This window comes from Pleurodeles waltl, chromosome 11, assembly GCF_031143425.1.
Source record: "Pleurodeles waltl isolate 20211129_DDA chromosome 11, aPleWal1.hap1.20221129, whole genome shotgun sequence".
NCBI classification, from domain to species: Eukaryota; Metazoa; Chordata; class Amphibia; order Caudata; family Salamandridae; genus Pleurodeles; species Pleurodeles waltl.
Window position 1 is genome coordinate 34207327 of NC_090450.1, and position 25617 is coordinate 34232943.

At 47.0% G+C, this 25617-nt stretch overlaps 1 protein-coding gene across 2 annotated transcripts in view; it reads left to right on the forward strand.

The window, feature by feature from the left end:
- The window catches only part of DVL3 (dishevelled segment polarity protein 3), a 308433-nt gene that overhangs the window by 222999 nt on the left and 59817 nt on the right, over positions 1-25617 (forward strand). Inside the window, exon 1 of one of the 2 annotated variants that reach the window (XM_069212938.1) lies at positions 961-1231. The exons of the other annotated variant lie outside the window; for it this stretch is intronic. Within the exon in view, the coding sequence (XP_069069039.1) occupies positions 1066-1231 (166 nt within the window). The 5' untranslated portion in view covers positions 961-1065. Of the gene's footprint in view, positions 1-960; positions 1232-25617 lie in introns of those variants that run through there. 2 annotated transcript variants of the gene reach the window in all.

Here is a 25617-nt window from a genome sequence, read left to right on the forward strand (position 1 = left end):
GACCCTCCCCCTGCCTCTCCGGGGGCGGGACAGCCTTGGGGCGCTGCGAGGCAGTGAGGAAGTGCATGGAGGGAGGAGCTGCCACAGACCTGCCGTCCTGCCCGAGCTCTGCCCAGCACACGATGCCCTAGCCCCTCTCCATGAAGCGGGGTGCCGGCCTGGGGCATGAGACTGAACGGGGGCGCAGACTCCGCGGATACTGTGGCACCCCCAGAGAGGGGCAGAGGGACTCCGGTGTGTGAGCGGTGACAGCTCCCAGCAGCTGGTCCTGTCCGTGTGACCCAGAGCACCGGTCGTGCCCGAGGGGAGCCTGTGCCAGCTGGGCATGCCGAGCAGACCCCGATGAACTCTCTCCACATGGGGCAGGTGACTGCCGAAGTGGTGCTGCTCTGACACCGGAACACACCTGGGCATGGAATGGTGGGGCTGTGGAGGGCATCTTTAGAAACTTTGGGTAGTGTCACTCAATCGCCTCGAGGCGCCAGAACGGAAGGACAGCCCCGGGCACTGCCACCTGGTCATTCTGTGGCTGCAGGAGGGAGTGGAGAACCCCCACCCTGCTCCTAAGACTGGAGAAGAGCGAGGGGGGTCCGCCAGGCACTGCCAGCTGAGGTACCCGAGACTAGAGAAGTGGTGTGTCTCTGTCCTGATCCACTCAGGACTGGAAAATGATGCTGTGGAAGGGAGTGGGGGATCTGCCAGGCACTGCCACCTGAGCAACCCAAGATTGGAAAGGTGGAGGGTCTGTGCCAGGAGTTGGATGAACTCCGAGCTGCGCTTTCTTGCTCTAGACACATTCAGGGTAAAGCCGGACTCCTGCCTGTCTTACTGGTAGCGACGTGTTTTGGTTTAGGAGGGCATCAGAGGAAATCTTGTGAACATCCTCCTGGTCTCTTGAGGTTGGTCGGCACGCTTGTGCTCTCCAGGGCCTCGGAGGCCCCTCTGGCACCATCTCGGCCTCTCTTAACCTGACTTTGGAGAGGCATTGGAAGAAACCCTGGCACAAGTCCCCCAGTTCACCTTTAAACCTCTTCTCTACCCCCCTATGGGCGACGTGCATCGAAAATGGTGGTGGTGTTGTGCTTCGGCAACCGGAACAGGTCTCGGCCAGCATCACCAACTCGGACCGAGCGTGGGACCAGCTCCCGGAACGAGAACTTGGTGCGCTGTGCCCGAGGCCCCCAGCAGAGCCTGCCTGGCTACACGGCGATCGAGAGCCACCCCCTCCTCTGTAAGTACAGAAGATGTGTGCCCCCCAGGGCTCCTGCGGCTACGTCCTCGTGTGAACTTCAGGGTCCAGGGCAGGCCGCCCTGACCCTTGGGTATGGTGTGGCTATTGTGTGATTTCTGTCCGGGTCCCTGTAAGGGGGTGTAGTTAATCCTTGTCTTTTATAAACATGTGTGTGGGGGCGGAGGGTGGTGATGCCCTGTATCTCATGATGGACGATCACCATCTGTAAGAGGTACAGGACGTGTCCTCCTCCCCTGGGCACAGCATTGAGGATGAAGACATCGCCCTGTACTGCATGGAGAGTGGATGCAAGGCATGCAGAAACTCTCACCTCTGAGAGTCACTCAGTGTTGAGGGATAGCACAGCCACTCTGCCTGTGTCTTCTGTCAGTGGGTGGGAGATCGAGGCATACCCAGTATTTCTTGTCTTGTGCTCACAAGTTCACCACACTTCAGCATTATAATGACCTGAGGATGTTACCCGCCAGTCTCTTCTGCGCATTAATGGGGGACTGGGGCGTTATTTGTCCCACATGCCCCCAGTGGCTGTCATGGTGTTGTCGCTTCTGTAAGAGCAGTGCTTAATTTGTGCTTGTTGTTTCCGGTGCTGAGCACCGGGACTTATTTTTGAGGGCCGGGGCTTATTCTACTGCGAGGAAAAGACACACTTGGGAAAGACGGAGGAAGGGAAAAACGAAAAAGCGTCACAAAGGGAGAAAGTAGAAAGCTGCTAGAGTGATCTGAAGGGGGAGGGAGTGGCTGTAAATGGATTGAAGGGGACCGAGATGGCTTCAGGATTACGCCGCCTCAGTATTCTGTGTTCGCGCATTTAATTGCAAGAGCCGCGAGTTTCAGAGGAGAGCTTTGGGCACCGGCACGTTTTTATTGACAAATTAAGCACTGTGTAAGATGGTGGTAGGCTGGCACCGGTCTGCCTGCAATACTGCTTTGGAATCTGCATAGATCCCTTTCGCCCCTTATCCTCCACCCCATCTATCAGGCCGTAGCCCCCGTCACCCCCATGTCTTCCCAACGATGTAGTGTCAGAACTTTTATCAGTCTGGCTGCCTGACCACAGTATGGGGAGCTTCCCGCAGCCTTCCTGGGGCTGAATGTTTATTTACCGGCCAACCCTCTAATTCTGGCACCTGGGATGGTGTCCTGGTCTGTCTGTCTGCCTACACCAGCCCCTGTTCTGAGTCAAGTGGTTGTGGAGGCCCTGCCACTGAGAGAAGCCTCACGAGTCATTTCATAAATCCTGGGACTCTATCAAGAGCATCTCGTGCCCTGGGGTCATTTATTTGGCCTGCTTACCAATAAGTGTGTGGACTTTACAACTCAATTCATGATCAACATAATAAGTGTGTGGACTTTACAACCCAATTCATGAGCAACATTATTTATATATATATATATATATATATATATATATATATATATATATATATATATATATGAGAGTCTTTTTGAGTGAAACGTTAATAGTGTGTAAGATTTTCTTGAATTATAACATTTTCATTTAAGCGACAAGCAAAATCGTGTTCATTTTGCTATGATGTCTGTATTTTTATATCTAACAACCACAAATGATGGACGGAATGCGGAACCAATCAAACATTCACCCCCAATCACCGATCTGGGTTCAATCCATCAATTATTTTGCTCACCATTGCCAAAGCCATTAGACCTGGCGTTGGTTCACATGCCTTTTGGCTTTCTTATGCTTGTTTTGTTGTGGTTTTTATTAAACTTGATCGTTTGTCGAGGAGCTTCCAGGCCTTCACCAGTCTCAAAAAACACACTTTGCCACAGACGTTCCTGGCACTGAGCCGAACTACCTTCTGTGAGGATGTTCTCCTTGTGAAAGAGCAGAATGCTGCCACTCGCAGCGAGGTCAGCCAGTGGCTGAAGTGGGCTCTGTCTCAGTGTCCCACAGTGTGTATTATAATGGGTGGTAAAGATGTGACTGGTGCATTACGTGGAAGAAGAGTGCTGCTGGGAGCCCCTATAATTCTAGTAACCTCAGAAGGTCTCCGCTAACACCAGACCTAAAAGGAAACCCCAGTGGATGTCTCATTCACCAGAACAGTAATGATGGTGCCACTTGAGTGTGTAATCTTGCAGATGTGAAGTGAAAGGCACCTTGGGCTGCAGTAAGCTGCATACATTGGCCTCACTGCTTTCCGCTGTAAGGCAGAGCCCCTCTGTACCTTTCTGTAATATTTGAGTGTGGATATATCGAGTTCATACCGCTCATAGCGCTTTGAAGCAGTGTACTGGGCAGCAAAAAGCTCTGTGAACTTAGACTAAACCTAAACTCATCTGAAAAGTACCTCTCCCAGCAGTTAGTCACAAACCTTTGTCTGTAATTACAGTTGGCAAAACAGTGTACAGCCCCTCCTAAAATGTCATAACGAGGATTCTCAAAGTGAAAATCTTCTACCCGAGTGTTTGTCACAAGGGTATTACCAATACCAACACTCCTGCCTAGTATGATAATGTGCAGGAGTTCCTCTAACAATAGACCTTTCTGCAAGTTTGTAATGATAAGCCACCCTTAAAGGCCCATTGGCTTTAACACTTGATTTTTACAGTGGCTAGGGCAGGCTTGCTGCCAGTGTTGTAACATTTCATAACAAACAGATCAGGCCTACAGCCTTGATCACCGAGTTGTCACCATAACCAACTCAGCTCTGCTGTGCTGAGAACAAGCTTTCCCACAAGGCAAAAAGTGCAATAGAACCTCTCTTTTTCAGCAGAAGCACCAGGCTGCTGTCCAATCAAAATATACAAACAAGGAAACCAACATCTGAGTGGATCCAAAGCCTTTCTCAGTATCCTTGAAACTCTTTATCTGTTGGTCCCATAAGGTCTGTCCACAGCTGTGCTGCCAAGCCAGACCTAAAAAGAAACATTCCTGTCACGATTCTCTACAGTTTAGACCTAACCATTATGTTCTTGTGCTAAATAGATGTAGTGTGGGTTCTTTACGCCTAATACTTGTATTTAATTTGTTAAAAAATATCAACCGCCACCTTTTTATTTTGCTCTTACAGATTCTGAGTGTAGATTGGGCTGGGGAGGGGATTGGCAGGTGAGGGCATTTGCTGGACGGCTGATTGCAGTGGTGGAGAAGGAGGAGAGCCCAGTAGGAGCAGGATGGGAGAGGGCAGTGTAGGAGAGGGCCAGGCGGTATTTCTACTCCAGCTGGGCAGACCGAAAATGACTGCAGCAAAAGTGAGAATTTTCGGCCTGTTGTGAATGATAAAATATCGTTACTTTTGTTCTGGCAGTTTATTTAATGTTGAATTCCACTCCTGCTGGCTCATAAACATTTGTACTGACACCTCTATTTTTTGGCTTTGGTGCATTGACTTCTTTGACAAAAATGCAGAAACCCTTCTACTGTTCTCTCATTTGTGCCTTTACCAAGCATTGACCACATGAGCCTGTTTAAAGCTTGCCACTAGCCTACCCTAAATATCAGGGCCACTGGAATAATGCGGCAGGAGAAGGCCAAGTTATGTGGCAGGGTTGAGTAAATTATGCGGCAAGAAAAGGCAAATTATGCGGCCTAATGCAACACTTTTTGTAATAGTATTGCTTCAATATTTAATCTTTTTTTAACCCAGTAACACTGTCTGGGCATTGATTGCACCCCGTTAGTACCAGTGTAATACCCAAATATAGCAATAAGCAACTGAACGTGACCTGCCTAGGTTTGCAAAGGGCCTTCCGCTGCGCAGCAACAAACGCCAATACATTTTTAGTAACTTTTTAACCGTTTAAACTAGAAGCATTTTTTTTGTTAAAATTCTCACATTATGCGGCAGATGGTAGATTAAGTTGCAAATGTGGCAAATCTATAATTATGTGTAATTCACTGTGACCGCACAGGCGCATATTCCAGCGGCCCTGCTAATAATGCAGTATTACGTGACTGGCTTTTGACTGCTGCCTGTAAGAGTTCCTTACCTGTCTCCTCATTCCATCCCACACACCCACCTGCACCTTACATCGACCATTATAATGCCAACATCACATAACTGTCCCCTCAGGGTGGCTCAGATCATTGCTTCTCATAGTCTGCTCCTCACACTGGTCCCTGTAATAGTTTCACCACCTGCCTCCTTGTCATACTGATTATTGTAATGGTCTCATTAGCTGCCTGCTTCCTACACTGCCCCTTATAAGAGTCTTATATCTACCTGACCATCATCTCTGTGTCTGTAATGCATAAATGCCTGTGTGTCCCTTCTCGCTGTCTCTTAAAATAGGGCTTATTTTTGCTGTCACGACGGCCTGTCAGACTGGCCCTTACAGTAATGTCGTAATTTACCACACTTTCCTACCACTTTCTATAATGTTGCCTGTATATACCTGCCTCACACAGGTCTCCATACCTGTCGCTCAAGGGGCTATATCAAGGTGTCTCTACTAATCTGCTCCCACATTGGTCCATCTGATGGTGTTACCCCTGACCTGCTCCTCTCTGCCTCTCACATAATTAGGCCATTTCCTACCTGTCCGTCTCACTGGACCATATCATTGGCCATTACGTGGCTGTCAATCTCACTGGTCCACGTATTGGTGTCGTTACCTATTTGACCCTCACACGTCCATACAAAAATGCCATTACCTACCTGTTACTGCGAACAGCCCAGGTGAGCGTGCCATTAGCTGTCTGTCCCTCTCACTGGCATGTTTAATGTTATTCCTCTTCACCAGCCCATATGGAGGTGTCATTGCCTGTTTCTCACGCGCCCGTATGAATGTGTGATTGTGTGCTTGTGCCTCTCACTGGCCCAGGGTCACTTCATCTCCACACACTTCTAAGTGCTGAGTCCCATGACACGATAACCGCATCTCGATGGTCATCACACATGACATGGAAACACTTCCCACATAGGATCAAAACAAAGGCAACATCCTTCCAAACACACCCCTTACCGGTGGAGCGGCTGGTCCTATAGGAAGAGCTTCAGCGCCAAGCATAGGGGTAGTAAGCGCTATATAAACGCGCAGTACTGTTGTAATTTATAATGGTGGTGTTGCTGGACTGCGCCCCATGCCGGCTCCTATCATAGCAGCATTACCGTCCCATCTCTCACACAGGCCATATAATAGCAGTAACTGTGCCCAGGGTGCCAACAGCCCATAGAGTGGAGTTATTACCTCCCTGCCAGCTCTGTCATAAGTTTGTCCTTGCCGCACTTGCATCCCGTCCAGTGCTGTAAGAGTGTAGCGCACTTTGTTAATGAGCTTTTTGTTTTTATACGTAAACTTCCTGGTCGAGTTTTGGGCTGCTACCAGGAAGTGCTCTTTTAGAAACAGTTGGATGTGGAAATCAGGGTAGGTGGGTTGCTACAGAGAAACCCCTGGTATTATTCAAAAGCAGGGCACCACTGGGCGCCCTATAATTTGACGCATCTCGCCCCTTTTGAATGCACCACCCAATGCCCTCCATCCTTCTCTGCAGGCATTCTTCCATTGGATGGCTGCCCAACCAGTTTGTGTGTGTAAGCTTGGCCAGCAAGTCAAGCGTGTCTGGTGCTAGGGCTGCTGAAAGGAAGGCTTTAGTTCATCAAGAATATTCCCTTGCCACCAAAAGGTAACCTCCGGTCTGCTTCAGGGAAGAGGATCTTCAACAAATCTGTAAATTGAGAAATCATGTGAGGGACTCGCTGGAAGAACAGGAGTGGGAGAGAGATTACATGTGATATAACAGAGCTTCCTGAAAACCCTAATCTAGTGTTGACAATCTGATCTGGTTTAACATGCTTGCTGAACTTTTCCATGGCTCTCCGGTTGGGAGCGCCAAGTTCGATATCTTTTGGTTGCAAGAGGACCTGGGAAGAAGAAGGCATTAACAAGCACAGTGCAATACAGGCAATGATGAGGCACCTAAGCTGAGCAAAGATCCATTATAACGTACTCATCCCAAGCTGCAAATAGGTTGAAGGTGAAAATAACAGCAATCGAGGCACAATAAGCCTAACATTTGAGGCTGGTTAAAATTCATGAGAAGTTAAAAATATTCTAACGTTCCTCAAAATGCTGCCTATTTTAAGAGACGAGAACAAGGCTCCCATCTGGCTGCCAGTGCATCTTTCAGCCTGTCGATAAAGCGTTTACCAAGGGGAAGTGGATACCGTCAGACTTAAAAGAAGTTGTGGCACTTTGGGTCAGTGGGAGCTGATCATGTTTGAATTGGGTTCCTCTGCTTCGAATTGACGCAAGAACCCTTCTTGATGAAGGTAACTCGTTGAGGTGAATAAGTGAGTGGGAAGAGTGGTATTGGGAGCCAGGGTGGACTGACCATGGGATCCTACTTCCCAACACTTACGTTTCCATTGTACTTGGATGGGCGAGAGTCAAGTCCACCACACCCACCAAACACACCTTTTCAGGGCTTTGAGAACACGGGCTCCGACTGACAGTACGATTATTCTGATAACAAAGTGAAAGGTCCCACCATCCGCCATATAGTTTGAGTTTTTTCCTGCACAGCACCGTGAAACCGTTCTGGGCTTATAAGCGCTAGACAAAAGTCCGTCAACATAACATGACTTAAACAATCTTCAGTATTATACGTTGCTAAGTAAGAGATTAACGTACAGGACTGTTCAGTGAAGTATCTCAAAGTTTGCTGTTGAACTGGAAAATCCTCAACCATAATTGTTGCATTTTAAGCACTAGATAGATCTAATATAAACATGCTTAAATTGAGCTCCAGTTTCACTTTTTCAAGAGACTAAGAGATGAACATCCTCAGAGTACAGGGGTGCCTGTGCAACCATAACACTAGAGTAAAATGAAGATGGTTTACTCGCTCTTAAAGTGTCTTCTACAGAAACACAAATTACGAGGATAGTTATTGGCTTGACTGTGTTAATCTTCAGGTAAAGATCAATGGCTGCTACTTTAGAATAAGGATGCTGGCTTGTGGCCTGAGTTTTCCTTGACACATACCCAGTGGTCCATTCAGGTGTTACTGGTAAGACAGCACAGTAACACAATGTACTTGTAACTTTGAAGCACACGTTGCGTTGCACTGTAGCCTGAGTCGGTGCCTGTAGGATGCTCACTCAGGAGGAGCACAGGCCAATTTGAGCCCATAGTTAATCTCATGTGTCTGCCACTGTGAATCATAAGCTTTAAAAAGTTGTTGGTTAAGTCAGAAGCCTTTGATAATCACCCTTTGGCAATAGCAACCTCTGCAGTTTATGCCCTATCTTTACAGGGACTTTGAAACAGTTATTGACCGAACATCTTTAAAGACTGGTCTTTGGAAAAATATTCCATCTCGGTTGCCTTCAGAAGATTCTCTCTTGGCACCAACGTCCTACCCTTGGGCTTTCCTCCTTCTCGTTTAAAGTACCATTCTCCTTTCTCGGATACGCCCGAACTATGAACTCCCAAGTCTATTTGAATGCCTCATAAAAAGGAAAAGTACAGCAAGTCTTTTTCTATCTCTGGAAGGTTGATTAGTAATCAACTGGGTTGGTATCACAAAGTTATTATTAACCAGCTATTAAGCTATAATCTGTCATATAGTTCTGCACAACATAGCCTAGGAACATTCTCGCCTGAGATCTATGATCACTATATTTTAGACTGGAAAAGATTTATTAGTGTGGTTTAGCTCTTTTGAGTGCCTGAAATGCTTTGTTTAGGTGTTAAAGGTGGTTCTTTCAAGAGGTTTGGAGTAGTGAGCCTGTGATGTGTATATCTATGTATTTACATCAGGCAGTAAAGCAAAGCCCTCCCCTCTCCGATGCATGCCTTGCAGTCGACGATACATCAGTTGGGACAGGACTTGCCTTATTTTAAAACCAGGTCTGAGTTTATCCTGGGGGTCCTGACTCCATCAGCTGCACAGAACACAAGCCTTGACTCTAAGCATAAGTCCTTTTTAAAAACTATCCTTCAACATGAATTTGGAAATTTGCTGCTGATCTTCAAAGATCCTTTTGCAAAAAAGCCCTTCTAAATATGAAGAACAAACTTGGAGCATTGATGCGCCTCGGCATTGACGATGTATCTGAAAGAGTGGATTGCCCCTACACCACCACCCTGTCGCCTCCTTAAACTTGTGGGTCCCTTGGCAGCGCAACCACTTGATAAGGCCTGCTCTCTGACTGGAGATGGTTGCTGACTCGATAAGGCCTGCTCTCTGACTGGAGATGGTTGCTGACTCGATAAGGCCTGCTCTCCGACTGGAGATGGTTGCTGACTCGATAAGGCCTGCTCTCCGACTGGAGATGGTTGCTGACTCGATAAGGCCTGCTCTCCGACTGGAGATGGTTGCTGACTCGATAAGGCCTGCTCTCCGACTGGAGATGGTTGCTTACTCGATAAGGCCTGCTCTCCGACTGGAGATGGTTGCTGACTCGATAAGGCCTGCTCTCCGACTGGAGATGGTTGCTGACTCGATAAGGCCTGCTCTCCGACTGGAGATGGTTGCTGACTCGATAAGGCCTGCTCTCCGACTGGAGATGGTTGCTGACTCGATAAGGCCTGCTCTCCGACTGGAGATGGTTGCTTACTCGATAAGGCCTGCTCTCTGACTGGAGATGGTTGCTGATTTGGTTGATATAGTCCAAGAGGCTGCTCCTCAGGACACCAGGATTTCTGTTCCTTTTCCCTCTCTACACTCTCACAGTAGGGATGGTCTAGGCCACCGGTGAGTTTTTGATGGTGAATGTTCTGATGCCTTGTACCATTCGAATCATGATACCAGTTGCAGAGTGCATTGCCGGCGTGCCTCTGCACACCTCTTGCCTGCATTTCCCTTCAGTGCTTTCAATCTGCTTGGCCACCCGCCACTTAGGAACTCGACAGCTGTCCTACAAGCTGTCAATCTAGCCGTCAACCCCCTTCGCCCATGAGACACTTGATTGCCTGGAGTTCAGTTCAGTTGGCTGCCAATGCACCTTACCTTAAACAACCTACCTGCTCCCTTTAGGTTCTGCTCATGGAGGAAGCATGAGACGTACTTGAGGAGAATATATCATTCATAAATACAATACCGAGTTCATTATTCTCCTAAAAACCTGCTTACACCTCCCAACCCTGAAAACGAGGTTATTCTTTGCAGAAATTTGCAGATGTATGAATATTAATAAAATGGGTTCTGGACATACTCAAGTAATGAAACTTAGCAAGCATAACTGAGGCTAAGGGACACTTCAGATCAATAAGAAAAGACATTCATATTTGATTATGGAATATACTGGTGCACACAGAGCTATATGAAAAAATAATAACACTGAAGTACATGATATGTACTTCACCCCACTCTGATTGCCTCTCTTCTGCTTCATCCATCTCAGCCTTCCCAAGTGTTCAGTTGCCCAACCACACAAGATGCTCGTCTCCCTAAGCATCTCTGGCAGCGCGGACACCTGGTCCTTCTGCTACCTGTGACACCGCTTCTTCTTACTCCTCACTTTCGTGTCTAATACCTTGAAGTGTGTGTTTTCCTCCCAGAAGCTTGGTGGCGCGTCCCTCTTGTTCTCACTACCATCGCCTTCCTTGATGGCTTCATCTCTTGTTTCACCTGCTGGTAAAGACTCTGTGCTTGGGACTGTTAAAGTTTCCTATCTCTTACACCGTACTCTGCAGCTCGCTTCCCAAGTCTGTGACTACTTCATGGCTATTGAGCATCGGGTGACCCTCTTCTTTGACATGAAAAAGTCACCAGATACTGAAATTGTTTAGTTTTCGACCTGCTCTTCGCCCAGTACCTTAACACCCTGTTCTTTCGGCCAAGATCCTTGTTGTTCAGTTCGACTCCCCACAAGCGTCTTTCTTTTAACTTACTTCGCCAGGGCATCCAGGTTTGAACTGGTCACTATTTGGAAAATATGCCCAGCACCCAGTGTCATACAGCAAGATCCAGGGTAAACTTCCTCGTTAGAAGCAGACTTGGCTATTTCAAGACACCACCTGAGGGTGATGTGCAACAATTCTCCTCCACCTGATCGAAATCATCGGCTTCACCACCCAAGCACTTTTTATCCTCTCCAGACATACCCAGACTACTCTTCCTATTCCCAAGGTGGTTGGTCTATCTCAGCATTTTGTCATGGTCTTTAAAGCAGTTTATGGAACATGACCACCCTGTCTCTCCACAAACCTTTCCAGATAACTGTCCTTCCTGAGCATTGCGATCTACGACCTTCGACCCCTCCCACCGTCTGTCCCCAGATCACCCTGAACCCACCTCAATGCAGGTCAGATGGCTTGAGCAGTCCATGATATCACATCTACTAGTTTGTCAACTTTGTCACAATCCTTCCCAGTTAGCTTCACCACCTGTTTGTGTGTTAAGATTTCACTATTTTTCTCTCATTTTCTTCTGTTACCATATTCAGCATTTCTTTCCAAAATACCATCTCTCTTCCCCAGGGTTCCAGGTTTCGATTTTTTTCTTGCCTCAATCGTCAACATAAAACATGATCACCACAAAGTAAAATAAATTGCAGATCCTAGTTTGGGGCTCCTGGCACTCTGGTGTCTCACAAATATTCCCAGGCTTTGAGTTGAATTGGGGTCCCCATTGCACTGGAGGGGTCTCTGTTACGTCACTGCCTTCCAGCCTCTTTAAGCGTGGAACCGCCTCCTATAGTACTGCACTTAAAAACCTGCAGAAGAACCTAGAAATGTTTCTGAAACTTCCAAATGGCCCCCATCGTCTTTTCCACATCACAATTAATACTTTTACAATTACTGATGGCACTTCAAAGCTTCCCTTGTACCAGAACTGAACTGTATTGTCTTGCATGGTTTATATAGTGTTTCATACAGCGCTTCATTCCTTGGATGAGGTCTCAAAGCGCATGCATGCGGATGTTTGAGGTAGTTACGGAGTGTAGGGTGGGACAGGGTGCTGGTTGTAGGCAGTGCTTTAAATGGAATTGTAGAATGTAAGGTGGATTTGTACAGCGCTGCCTGTCACCCATGAGGGTTTCCAGGCGCTGTAGAAGCCCAGGTACTCACTTCTTACAGACCTGTTTGCTCCTGAGAAGTGCTGTATTCTCCCATTAAACTTAAAGCAGCAGTGTTGAGAAGTGCAGGTACTTACACTTTCAAATAAAAAAAAAAAGTGCAGGTCCTACATACCAGACAGCCCCTGCCCATTTAAAGCATTGATTGTAGTAAGTGCTACATGGAGGTGTGGGGTCAGGTCTATGAGGCTTGGAGATGTGCTGTAAAAGTAGTGTCACGCCATTATGTACATACGAGCTCAAAAAAATTATATGAGACAGTATGTAGTTGGGCTTGGAGACAAGTCTGAGTGTTACTGCCCCAGGACACTTTCAGATGATTGTGAAGTTACATTATTCTATCTGGGACTGAGGCTCCACCAGTGTGAGATTTATTGAAGGAAGGGGCAAACAAAAGTGCAGCCACTTGAGGCAGGGAAAACCCACTGGGCTAAAAGGGCTTCGACCACCGCCCAGTCTCCTGCAGCTTCCCGGACACTATAGTCTTCAGCTCATGTGCCATGGACTGCACTGGGGATGGCAGCCTTCTATAAATGATTTCCTAGTTCAGTCTAGAGTTTGAACACCATAAAAAAAAGTCTGTTAACTTTGACACTTGGGGCCTCATTACGAGTTTGGAGGAGGGTAATACTCCGTCCCGGAGAGCCCGCCCGCTGTATTACAAGTTCCATTATATCTTGTGGAACTTGTAAAAGTTTGGGGTGGAGTAACCCCCTCGGCCCAACTCTTTATGAGGCCCTTAGTGCCATGGGTATATGGGGGGGGGGCTAGGGGTGGGAACAAAGATGGCCTTTTACTTGAAGTAAATGCATATAAAATATAATGTATACACCTTAATTTGTTTTTTAAAACAATCCAAGTTAAAACGATGGTGGGAAACACATTCTTTTATGTTGTGAAGGCTCAATTGGTCAAGTGATCACTGCAGACACCTGTGTCTCCAGAGAGTCACAGAGCTGAATCGTGGTAAAAGCCCTGAGAATATGCAACTCATTAAAAAAAATTGTCATTGCACACCATGGAAGAAAGGCTGCTACAAAATGTGCCAAGTGATTTACGCCTTCATTGCACGTCTGGCGGACTGAAGTTACCCCATGGAAGTTTGCTACCCCTATCTGACAGTGGGCCAGTTTCTCCACAATCGTTTTTGCAGGTGTAGGAGGACGAGACCCGGTTTTACCATGTGGCAATTCTGCATGGTAAACTCATATGAGGCGTAGGCTGCAGCAGCAGGGGGGCTTACTGTGCCCCATACCAGAAATAATCTCTCCTCCCCACCCCTCACCCCAGCCAGTGGTCCTTGCAAATATTTATCACCTTCACAGAGCAGGTGGCAGATTTATGCATTAAACCCCATGGAATTGGGAAATCTGTGTGGTATTAGGTACTGATCTGTAATTTGGAAGCGCAATGTCTGTGAAACCTCACATAAACAAATTCATCACATCCTATGGTCATATATCTTTATGGTCATTCGAGTCAACAGTAGAGCAATATAGACGACAATCATTTGCAGTTCTTTAAATCATCAATTTATTAGAAGATCATTTATGATAAAAGTTGAGCTTGGTTGTAGCATATACAAAAATGTGTAGCAGATGAGTTTCATTCCATCATAACTTCTTCAGGGCTACAATGAATATATGAAATAGATATTAAATATATACAAAAGGGCCTAGAAGTTTAAATCCATTATAAATTAAAATAACATTTACAGGGCTTTGCCCATCAGCAGCACGTTCTGTTTGTTCAGATGTATAAAAGAATACTTGTATTCTTTGCATGTTGGAACACCATTCATGGAAATGTTATTTCAAGGCAACTCCCTGTTTTGTCTGTTCACTAGGTCTTGCTGGTTCCTGCATGAATGACTTAGCTCACATGAGAACTGCAGTAGATGGGGGTGCTAACAACAACTATGTTATTTTGATTTAGATTAGCAGGATTTCTGACATGATAACTATAGGGTGGTAATACTGCTAAATTATTGCTTTGACGTATTCAGTCTCAGGAGGAATGGAAGATGCATTCGGAGTCAGACATGTGGCTTGCCAGTCACACATCCCAAAACCAAACGTGTTAACCCACGAAGCTTACTTTTTTGAGACCTGCATATGTGTGCAGCCTCACACAAGGATATGTTTCAGCTTGTCGATGAGCTGACCGAAAATATATCTTTGGTCAGTAGTGGGGGAGGAGCATCTTTCTGCAGATGGAATTACACAAATACTCCATGGGCTCACTGCCATTCCACAGAACGGATTTTCAGAAAATTGGTAAAATTAGTTGTCTGCAACTAACTTTGTGGAAACTGGTTCTAAAGTGCTTTGTATTAAAATCTGTAGAAGCTGCTTTTTAGATGTCAAACCACTCATTTCTTTTATGAAAGTTATTTGTAAGTAGCTGGTAAATATTGTAAAATCCACTAGAACATGTTCGTTGTAGCCATATCAGGTTTGAACAACATGGTTACAATGCACAATTTATCACAGTTTTCTTGCATTGGCTTTAAGGATAGATCCACCTGATGGTTTGAAGTGTTAGATCAACCAGTGGAGGGGGGTCTATTAGCCCCTCTAGAAGTTTAGGTCTAGTTGCCTCTAGTCACTTTTTACATATGGAGTGCTTGCCGAAGAAAAAGGGTACCTGAGCCTTGAGAGGCCCTAGAGCTATGCATATTGCTTGGATTGCATCATGCCTGGCTATGGGCAGCCAGTGAAGATATTGAAATACTGGTGCAATAAGAGACCAGGTGACAAGATGAAGTTGCCTTGCAGATGGGTCCTAAATTCTGTGTAACTTCTCAATCACTTGTTGGGATGTCCTGAGGTACTCACCACCTTCATAATGATGATGGAAAGAACACCAGGTTGGGAGTGAATGTTCAGTATAAGCATCTTCTCCTGTAAAGGGATCCCCATGTAACTTCATGGACTGGGGTATTGGAAATGTTCTTCAGTGTCCGAAATTCACTTGTCAGTCAATCTCAAACTAACTCCATCTTTTGAAAATTCTACTCATGTAGTGTGAACTCTGAATTACTGAATTTTATCTTTTACACATGCTGTTTTCACCAAACACCTACGAGATATGTCTCTGTCGCTATAAAAAGCAGACACTCTCCCTTGTTTGTGCTCATCAGTCCTTGTGAAGCAGAGGAATGCTCACCAGAGCTGCCGCCTTCCACGAAAGCCTCCCTTGTTATTGTTCCTGGAATGCTGCCTCACCAGGTCTCTGACACTGTCAGTGTTACAAAGTTCTCAAGAACTTCACAGCAGACATTGTTTGCAGCATCGGGTTCTCTTTTCTCCTGTTGGTGTATTTTGTCCAGTTTACAGCTTCCTACCTGTGCCTTACATCACAGACCTTAGGTGGCTCTTATTTAGAAAACAGAAATGTGATGGATGCAACGTTTGGCTTGATCTCAGCCACCGGTTATTACTCATGGAGTATTCCAGTCAGTTGTGTGTTTTGCAGATTCTATCCGCCATATACAGATCGGACTCCTTCGAGCATCTGTGCGCTGTATAAATATCTGTTCATCATCACTACTACATTGCGCTCTATTTGGACCAGACCACGCGAGGTCTGTCCAAAAGGGAACAAAGGCGTTTTCATACCGGTTCTGTGTTCAAAGGCGGTATTCAGGAGATCCAGACTTCAAATGCTCCTGCTGAACTGGTCCAGAGTGATCCCCTCGGTTAGCAGCTGGGTTGAGATCCTTTCTCTTCCAGGATTGGCTAGATGACAAGCTGGGAATCGTTTTTCAGGCGGCCTCCATAACTGAAGGCATTGAGAGGCAGCATGATAACTGCAAAGCCTTAACCTTCCAGAAGGCCAAAGGATTGTCCACTTCGGGTTATCTGGGGAGCAGCGATGAGTCTCTAGAAGGGTTAGAGAGACACATTCTGTTTGGAGCAGTGCGCGTACACTGCATTATCCTAGCTATTCCCATATTTCCCAGGGGCGTGAAAGGTATCGCCTCTGCAAAGTGACCAGTGGGGCATTACTCCAAAATCAGTTCTTAGTGTCACAGTATTTACATAGAGGTTAGACAGCAATCGCGGCTGTAAGTGGATCGACCCACTGGTCAGTCGTACTAGATTTGTAAGCTATGATATTTAATTAGAATTTTTCACCTGCAGAATGCACAAAGATCTGAGAAGTCCAAATATTACCCAAGTGACTATCTCACGAGAGTTAGAAACAGTGACTTACAGATTACCTTTAAAGCTGTGCAGAGACCCAGTATATGTTGTCCACCTTTTCCAACTCCGCTTATCACTGGACCTTTGTATGTGTTCTGTCCGCGAGGAGTCTGGGATTTTCACACGGGCCGGGCTACAGCGATGAAGGTGTCCTACGAAGCACAGTTTTAGAAACATGTGTTCACCTTTGAAGACAGAAGGAATGCAAGTACCAACGTTGAAGGAGCCAAGAACCAGGGGAGAGGCCTTGAAGCCTTCAACGCGGCCAGGCCTGTATGTGATCGCCAGATAGAAAGAGCGATCAATCTCCCCTGGCCAAGGGCCAAGAGCTGAGGCTAGACCTGGTCGTCAGACCAGAACCGCATGGCCCTCCTTCAAACTGTGAGCGTGGGTTGCGCTGAGGTGCCTTGGAGGAGCGAGGTAACTTTACCTGGCACCTCGGAGGGTGGAGATTCAGTGCAGAAGATGTCCTGTCAAACACAGTTTCAGAAAAATGTTTTTAGGACTGGCTTGACGGCGCAGCTGTCAATATACCTTATGTAATTAACCGAAAAATGAGCTTTCAGGAGAACTACAGAGAGTGGCCTTGGCTCGACCCACATGTTGGTGAACAGGTGTACATGTTTTGATCAGGCCGATGTTTTGTGTTTCCACCAAAAAAACGTATTCCCATTCCTGCAGCTGTGATTATTTAGTTTGTTTATGCAGCTGCCAGGGCCAGCAAGATTATAGCTGCATAAGCTTCACATTTCGAGAGCTTACACATGGCACTGCAATAAAACTGTCCTAAATAGGTAAATAATTTATAGTGCTTGTTTTTCTCTAGCAGCAGAGATGGGAGGAGAGCAGTCATGGGGATTGTATTGCTGTGTTAAATTCCCAATACCCTCCCCTTCATCATCAACTTTAGCCTTCAGAGAGCAGGTTATGGAATGTCCAATCCTACACCAATGAGTTTTAAGTGCGGTTCAGCTGTCACACTGACGTATGTGAGCAACAGAAAAGAGCTCTCTGGGTACTGCTGAGAGGGAGGCTTAGGCTCCACCCACATGTTGGTTCTCCTGAGAACAGGACTGGATTGGTCCAAATCAGTGTGCTTCCACTAAGAAGACTCTTCACACTGTATTTGTTTGTTTGTGCTAACACCTATGCTCCATAAAGCAGGACTGAGTTGGTTATGGTGGCAAGCCACTGATCACGGCCTGATCTCTTTATTATGAAATGTTACAGTAAACGTACTAGGCCTGAGAAATATATTGTGACAAGCAAATGTTAAAGTTAATAGACATTTAAGGGTTATTTGTTATTACTTTTGTTGAAGCCTACAGATAGCTATTTTGTTATATGGAATCTCACAGATTACATTTAGTAAGCAAGGGTTTGTTGCTGGCTACCCCCTCTGACAAACTGTGGGTAAAGAACATTTGCACTATCAGGCTGCTTGCAAGGCCCTCTCAGGAAAGCTAGTATTTTGCTGCAATTGTGTGTACCGTCTCATTGTATGATTGTATGCCTGGTGGTTGACATATGGTAAAGCTTGAGCTCATTTCAGAAACCTGAGCTGGTTACAATGACAAGTCAGTGGTTGCAACAGCTAGAGACCTGATTGGTTTACTAGGAAAATATATTTCAGGAGTCTTAACTATATTATTCCGAAAAGTTAGAATAAACACAGTAGACCTGACATATTGATTGTGAAAAGCATATGTTCAAGTCAGTAGGCACGTAAGGGCGGGTGTTATTTCCTAGCCTATAGAAAGGTATTTTGTTCCATGAAATATCACAGATTACCTTTGTAGGGAAGACCTTTGGTGTTGGTTACCGATTTTCTTGCCTAAATCTCCTCTTAGCTGTCTGCCAGGATCTTGTAATTAAATTAATCTATCTATCTATCTATCTATCTATCTTTGTGTCAACACTGTTGTTGTGCCATTGGTTTGTCTGAGTGTCATTGTGTTACACTTTGCTTCCACACATGACCACAAACTGCATGAGACAGTGGTTCAGTCCACACCAGTCATTAGATATCTTGCCATGTGAATGACTTCAGTTTATGATCACATGCACATCCACCTGAAAATGAGTGCACTTCAGGGTCAAGGGCCATTGGCAAGTCCTTTCATTTTCTGCTTTCTCTTTTTATAGTTGCTGTAGGAAGTTGGCTCTGCATGTGCTATTTCAAAGTAAGGAATAGCATGCACAGAGTCCAAGGGTTCCCCTTAGAGGTAAAATAGTGGTAAAAATAGATAATACTAATGCTCTATTTTGTGGTAGTGTGGTCGAGCAGTAGGCTTATCCAAGGAGTAGTGTTAAGCATTTGTTGTACATACACATAGACAATAAATGAGGTACACACACTCAGAGACAAATCCAGCCAATAGGTTTTGTTATAGAAAAATATCTTTTCTTAGTTTATTTTAAGAACCACAGGTTCAAATTTAACATGTAATATCTTGTTTGAAAGGTATTGCAGGTAAGTACATTAGGAACTTTGAATCATTTCAATTGCATGTATACTTTTCAAGTTATTCACAAATAGCTATTTCAAAAGTGGACACAGTGCAATTTTCACAGTTCCTGGGGGAGGTAAGTTTTTGTTAGTTTTACCAGGTAAGTAGGACACTTACAGGGTTCAGTTCTTGGTCCAAGGTAGCCCACCGTTGGGGGTTCAGAGCAACCCCAAAGTTACCACACCAGCAGCTCAGGGCCGGTCAGGTGCAGAGTTCAAAGTGGTGCCCAAAACGCATAGGCTAAAATGGAGAGAAGGGGGTGCCCCGGTTCCGGTCTGCTTGCAGGTAAGTACCCGCGTCTTCGGAGGGCAGACCAGGGGGGTTTTGTAGGGCACCGGGGGGGACACAAGCCCACACAGAAATTTCACCCTCAGCGGCGCGGGGGCGGCCGGGTGCAGTGTTAGAACAAGCGTCGGGTTCGCAATGTTAGTCAATGAGAGATCAAGGGATCTCTTCAGCGCTGCAGGCAGGCAAGGGGGGGCTTCCTCGGGGAAACCTCCACTTGGGCAAGGGAGAGGGACTCCTGGGGGTCACTTCTGCAGTGAAAGTCCGGTCCTTCAGGTCCTGGGGGCTGCGGGTGCAGGGTCTTTTCCAGGCGTCGGGACTTAGGTTTCAGAGAGTCGCGGTCAGGGGAAGCCTCGGGATTCCCTCTGCAGGCGGCGCTGTGGGGGCTCAGGGGGGACAGGTTTTGGTACTCACAGTCGTAGAGTAGTCCGGGGGTCCTCCCTGAGGTGTTGGTTCTCCACCAGCCGAGTCGGGGTCGCCGGGTGCAGTGTTGCAAGTCTCACGCTTCTTGCGGGGAGTTGCAGGGTTCTTTAAAGCTGCTTCTGGAAACGAAGTTACAGTCTTTTTGGAGCAGGTCCGCTGTCCTCGGGAGTTTCTTCTTGTCGTCGTCGAAGCAGGGCAGTCCTCAGAGGATTCAGAGGTCGCTGGTCCCTTTGGAAGGCGTCGCTGGAGCAGAGTTCTTTGGAAGGCAGGAGACAGGCCGGTGAGTTTCTGGAGCCAAGGCAGTTGTTGTCTTCTGGTCTTCCTCTGCAGGGGTTTTCAGCTGGGCAGTCCTTCTTCTTGTAGTTGCAGGAATCTAATTTTCTAGGGTTCAGGGTAGCCCTTAAATACTAAATTTAAGGGCGTGTTTAGGTCTGGGGGGTTAGTAGCCAATGGCTACTAGCCCTGAGGGTGGGTACACCCTCTTTGTGCCTCCTCCCAAGGGGAGGGGGTCACAATCCTAACCCTATTGGGGGAATCCTCCATCTGCAAGATGGAGGATTTCTAAAAGTTAGAGTCACTTCAGCTCAGGACACCTTAGGGGCTGTCCTGACTGGCCAGTGACTCCTCCTTGTTGCTTTCTTTGTTCCCTCCAGCCTTGCCGCCAAAAGTGGGGGCCGTGGCCGGAGGGGGCGGGCAACTCCACTAAGCTGGAGTGCCCTGCTGGGCTGTGACAAAGGGGTGAGCCTTTGAGGCTCACCGCCAGGTGTCACAGCTCCTGCCTGGGGGAGGTGTTAGCATCTCCACCCAGTGCAGGCTTTGTTACTGGCCTCAGAGTGACAAAGGCACTCTCCCCATGGGGCCAGCAACATGTCTCTAGTGTGGCAGGCTGCTGGAACTAGTCAGCCTACACAGACAGTCGGTTAAGTTTCAGGGGGCACCTCTAAGGTGCCCTCTGTGGTGTATTTTGCAATAAAATGTACACTGGCATCAGTGTGCATTTATTGTGCTGAGAAGTTTGATACCAAACTTCCCAGTTTTCAGTGTAGCCATTATGGTGCTGTGGAGTTCGTGTTTGACAAACTCCCAGACCATATACTCTTATGGCTACCCTGCACTTACAATGTCTAAGGTTGTGTTTAGACACTGTAGGGGTACCATGCACTGGTACCCTCACCTATGGTATAGTGCACCCTGCCTTAGGGCTGTAAGGCCTGCTAGAGGGGTGACTGACCTATACTTGCATAGGCAGTGAGAGGCTGGCATGGCACCCTGAGGGGAGTGCCATGTCGACTTACTCGTTTTGTTCTCACTAGCACACACAAGCTGGCAAGCAGTGTGTCTGTGCTGAGTGAGAGGTCTCTAGGGTGGCATAAGACATGCTGCAGCCCTTAGAGACCTTCCTTGGCATCAGGGCCCTTGGTACTAGAAGTACCAGTTACAAGGGACTTATCTGGATGCCAGGGTCTGCCAATTGTGGATACAAAAGTACAGGTTAGGGAAAGAACACTGGTGCTGGGGACTGGTTAGCAGGCCTCAGCACACTTTCAATTGTAAACATAGCATCAGCAAAGGCAAAAAGTCAGGGGGCAACCATGCCAAGGAGGCATTTCCTTACACAACCCCCCCCCCCAAACGAAAGAGGATGAGACTAACCTTTCCCAAGAGAGTCTTCATTTTCTAAGTGGAAGAACCTGGAAAGGCCATCTGCATTGGCATGGGCAGTCCCAGGTCTGTGTTCCACTATAAAGTCCATTCCCTGTAGGGAGATGGACCACCTCAACAGTTTAGGATTTTCACCTTTCATTTGCATCAGCCATTTGAGAGGTCTGTGGTCAGTTTGAACTAGGAAGTGAGTCCCAAAGAGGTATGGTCTCAGCTTCTTCAGGGACCAAACCACAGCAAAGGCCTCCCTCTCAATGGCACTCCAAGGCTGCTCCCTGGGGAGTAACCTCCTGCTAATGAAAGCAACAGGCTGGTCAAGGCCATCATCATTTGTTTGGGACAAAACTGCCCCTATCCCATGTTCAGAGGCATCTGTCTGCACAATGAACTGCTTAGAATAATCTGGAGCTTTTAGAACTGGTGCTGAGCACATTGCTTGTTTCAGGGTGTCAAAGGCCTGTTGGCATTCCACAGTCCAGTTCACTTTCTTGGGCATTTTCTTGGAGGTGAGTTCAGTGAGGGCTGTCACAATGGATCCATATCCCTTCACAAACCTCCTGTAATACCCAGTCAAGCCAAGGAATGCCCTGACTTGAGTCTGGGTTTTTGGAGCTACCCAGTCCAGAATAGTCTGGATCTTGGGTTGGAGTGGCTGAACTTGGCCTCCACCTACAAGGTGTCCCAAGTAAACCACAGTTCCCTGCCCTATCTGGCATTTGGATGCCTTGATAGAGAGGCCTGCAGATTGCAGAGCCTTCAAAACCTTCTTCAGGTGGACCAGGTGATCCTGCCAGGTGGAGCTAAAGACAGCAATATCATCAAGATAAGCTGTGCTAAAGGACTCCAAGCCAGCAAGGACTTGATTCACCAACCTTTGGAAGGTGGCAGGGGCATTCTTTAAACCAAAGGGCATAACAGTAAACTGATAATGCCCATCAGGTGTGGAGAATGCTGTTTTCTCTTTTGCTCCAGGTGCCATTTTTATTTGCCAGTACCCTGCTGTCAAGTCAAAGGTACTTAAGAATTTGGCAGCACCTAATTTATCTATGAGCTCATCAGCTCTAGGAATTGGATGAGCATCTGTCTTGGTGACCGAATTGAGCCCTCTGTAGTCCACACAAAACCTCATCTCTTTCTTTCCATCTTTGGTGTGAGGTTTGGGGACTAAGACCACTGGGCTAGCCCAGGGGCTGTCAGAGCGCTCAATTACTCCCAATTCCAGCATCTTGTGGACTTCCACCTTAATGCTTTCCTTAACATGGTCAGACTGTCTAAAGTTTTTGTTTTTGACAGGCATGCTGTCTCCTGTGTCCACATCATGGGTGCACAGGTGTGTCTGACCAGGGGTTAGGGAGAAGAGTTCAGGGAACTGTTGTAGGACTCTCCTACAATCAGCTTGCTGTTGGCCAGAGAGGGTGTCTGAGTAGATCACTCCATCTACTGAGCCATCTTTTGGGTCTGATGACAGAAGATCAGGGAGAGGTTCACTCTCTGCCTCCTGATCCTCATCTGTTACCATCAACAGATTCACATCAGCCCTGTCATGGAAGAGCTTAAGGCGGTTCACATGGATCACCCTCTTGGGGCTCCTGCTTGTGCCCAGGTCCACCAGGTAGGTGACCTGACTCTTCCTTTCTAGTACTGGGTAAGGGCCACTCCATTTGTCCTGGAGTGCCCTGGGAGCCACAGGCTCCAGAACCCAGACTTTCTGCCCTGGTTGGAACTCAACCAGTGCAGCCTTTTGGTCATACCAAAACTTCTGGAGCTGTTGGCTGGCCTCAAGGTTTTTGGTTGCCTTTTCCATGTACTCTGCCATTCTAGAGCGAAGGCCAAGTACATAGTCCACTATGTCTTGTTTAGGCTCATGAAGAGGTCTCTCCCAGCCTTCTTTAACAAGAGCAAGTGGTCCCCTTACAGGGTGGCCAAACAGAAGTTCAAAGGGTGAGAATCCTACTCCCTTCTGTGGCACCTCTCTGTAAGCAAAAAGCAGACATGGCAAGAGGACATCCCATCTCCTTTTGAGTTTTTCTGGGAGCCCCATGATCATGCCTTTTAATGTCTTGTTGAATCTCTCAACTAAGCCATTAGTTTGTGGATGGTATGGTGTAGTGAATTTGTAAGTCACTCCACACTCATTCCACATGTGTTTTAGGTATGCTGACATGAAGTTGGTACCTCTGTCAGACACCACCTCCTTAGGGAAACCCACTCTGGTAAAGATACCAATGAGGGCCTTGGCTACTGCAGGGGCAGTAGTCGACCTAAGGGGAATAGCTTCAGGATACCTAGTAGCATGATCCACTACTACTAGGATGTACATATTTCCTGAGGCTGTGGGAGGTTCCAGTGGACCAACTATGTCCACACCCACTCTTTCAAAGGGGACCCCCACCACTGGAAGTGGAATGAGGGGGGCCTTTGGGTGCCCACCTGTCCTACCACTGGATTGACAGGTGGGGCAGGAGAGGCAAAACTCCTTAACCTTCTGGGACATATTGGGCCAGTAGAAGTGGTTGACTAACCTCTCCCACGTCTTGGTTTGTCCCAAATGCCCAGCAAGGGGAATATCATGGGCTAAGGTCAGAATAAACTCTCTGAACGACTGAGGCACTACCACTCTCCTAGTGGCACCAGGTTTGGGGTCTCTGGCCTCAGTGTACAGGAGTCCATCTTCCCAATAGACCCTATGTGTTCCATTTTTCTTGCCCTTGGACTCTTCAGCAGCTTGCTGCCTAAGGCCTTCAAGAGAGGGACAGGTTTCTTGTCCCTTACACAGCTCTTCCCTTGAGGGTCCCCCTGGGCCTAAGAGCTCAACCTGATAAGGTTCAAGCTCCAAAGGCTCAGTTCCCTCAGAGGGCAGAACTTCTTCCTGAGAAGAGAGGTTCTCTTTTTCTGACTGTGTTGCAGTTGGTTTCCCAACTGACTTTCCTTTTCTCTTGGTAGGCTGGGCCATTTTTCCAGACTCCAGCTCTACTTTTTCACCCTGTGCCTTGCATTGTGCTCTTGTTTTTACACACACCAGTTCAGGGATACCCAGCATGGCTGCATGGGTTTTTAGCTCTACCTCCGCCCATGCTGAGGACTCCAGGTCATTTCCAAGCAGACAGTCTACTGAGATGTTTGAGGAGACCACCACCTGTTTCAGGCCATTGACCCCTCCCCATTCTAAAGTTACCATTGCCATGGGATGTGCTTTAGTCTGATTGTCAGCGTTGGTGACTGTATACGTTTTTCCAGTCAGGTATTGGCCAGGGGAAACCAGTTTCTCTGTCACCATGGTGACACTGGCACCTGTATCCCTCAGGCCCTCTACACTTGTCCCATTAATAAAGAGCTGCTGCCTGTATTTTTGCATGTTAGGCGGCCAGGCAGCTAGTGTGGCTAAATCCACCCCACCCTCAGAGACTAGAGTAGCTTCAGTGTGGACCCTGATTTGCTCTGGGCACACTGTTGATCCCACTTGGAGACTAGCCATTCCAGTGTTACCTGGATTGGAGTTTGGAGTGGAACTTTTCTTGGGACAGGCCTTGTCTCCAGTTTGGTGTCCAGACTGACTACAGTTTCGACACCAGGCCTTTTTGGGATCAAAGTTTTTACCCTTGTACCCAGGATTGTTTTGTGAAGAGGCTCTGGGCCCACCCTCCTGTGCAGGTTTTTGGGGGCCTGTAGAAGACTCTTTACTATTTTTATTTTTGGTGTCTCACCACCTTTCCCCTGGGGAGGTTTTGTGACCCCTTTCTTTTGGTCACCCCCTGTGGAAGTTTTGGACACCCTTGTCTTGACCCAATGGTCCGCCTTCTTTCCCAATTCTTGGGGAGAAATTGGTCCTAGGTCTACCAGATGCTGATGCAGTTTATCATTGAAACAATTACTTAACAGGTGTTCTTTCACAAATAAATTGTACAGCCCATCATAATTACTTACACCACTGCCTTGAATCCAACCATCTAGTGTTTTTACTGAGTAGTCTACAAAGTCAACCCAGGTCTGGCTCGAGGATTTTTGAGCCCCCCTGAATCTAATCCTATACTCCTCAGTGGAGAATCCAAAGCCCTCAATCAGGGTACCCTTCATGAGGTCATAAGATTCTGCATCTTTTCCAGAGAGTGTGAGGAGTCTATCCCTACACTTTCCTGTGAACATTTCCCAAAGGAGAGCACCCCAATGAGATCTGTTCACTTTTCTGGTTACACAAGCCCTCTCAAAAGCTGTGAACCATTTGGTGATGTCATCACCATCTTCATATTTAGTTACAATCCCTTTAGGGATTTTCAACATGTCAGGAG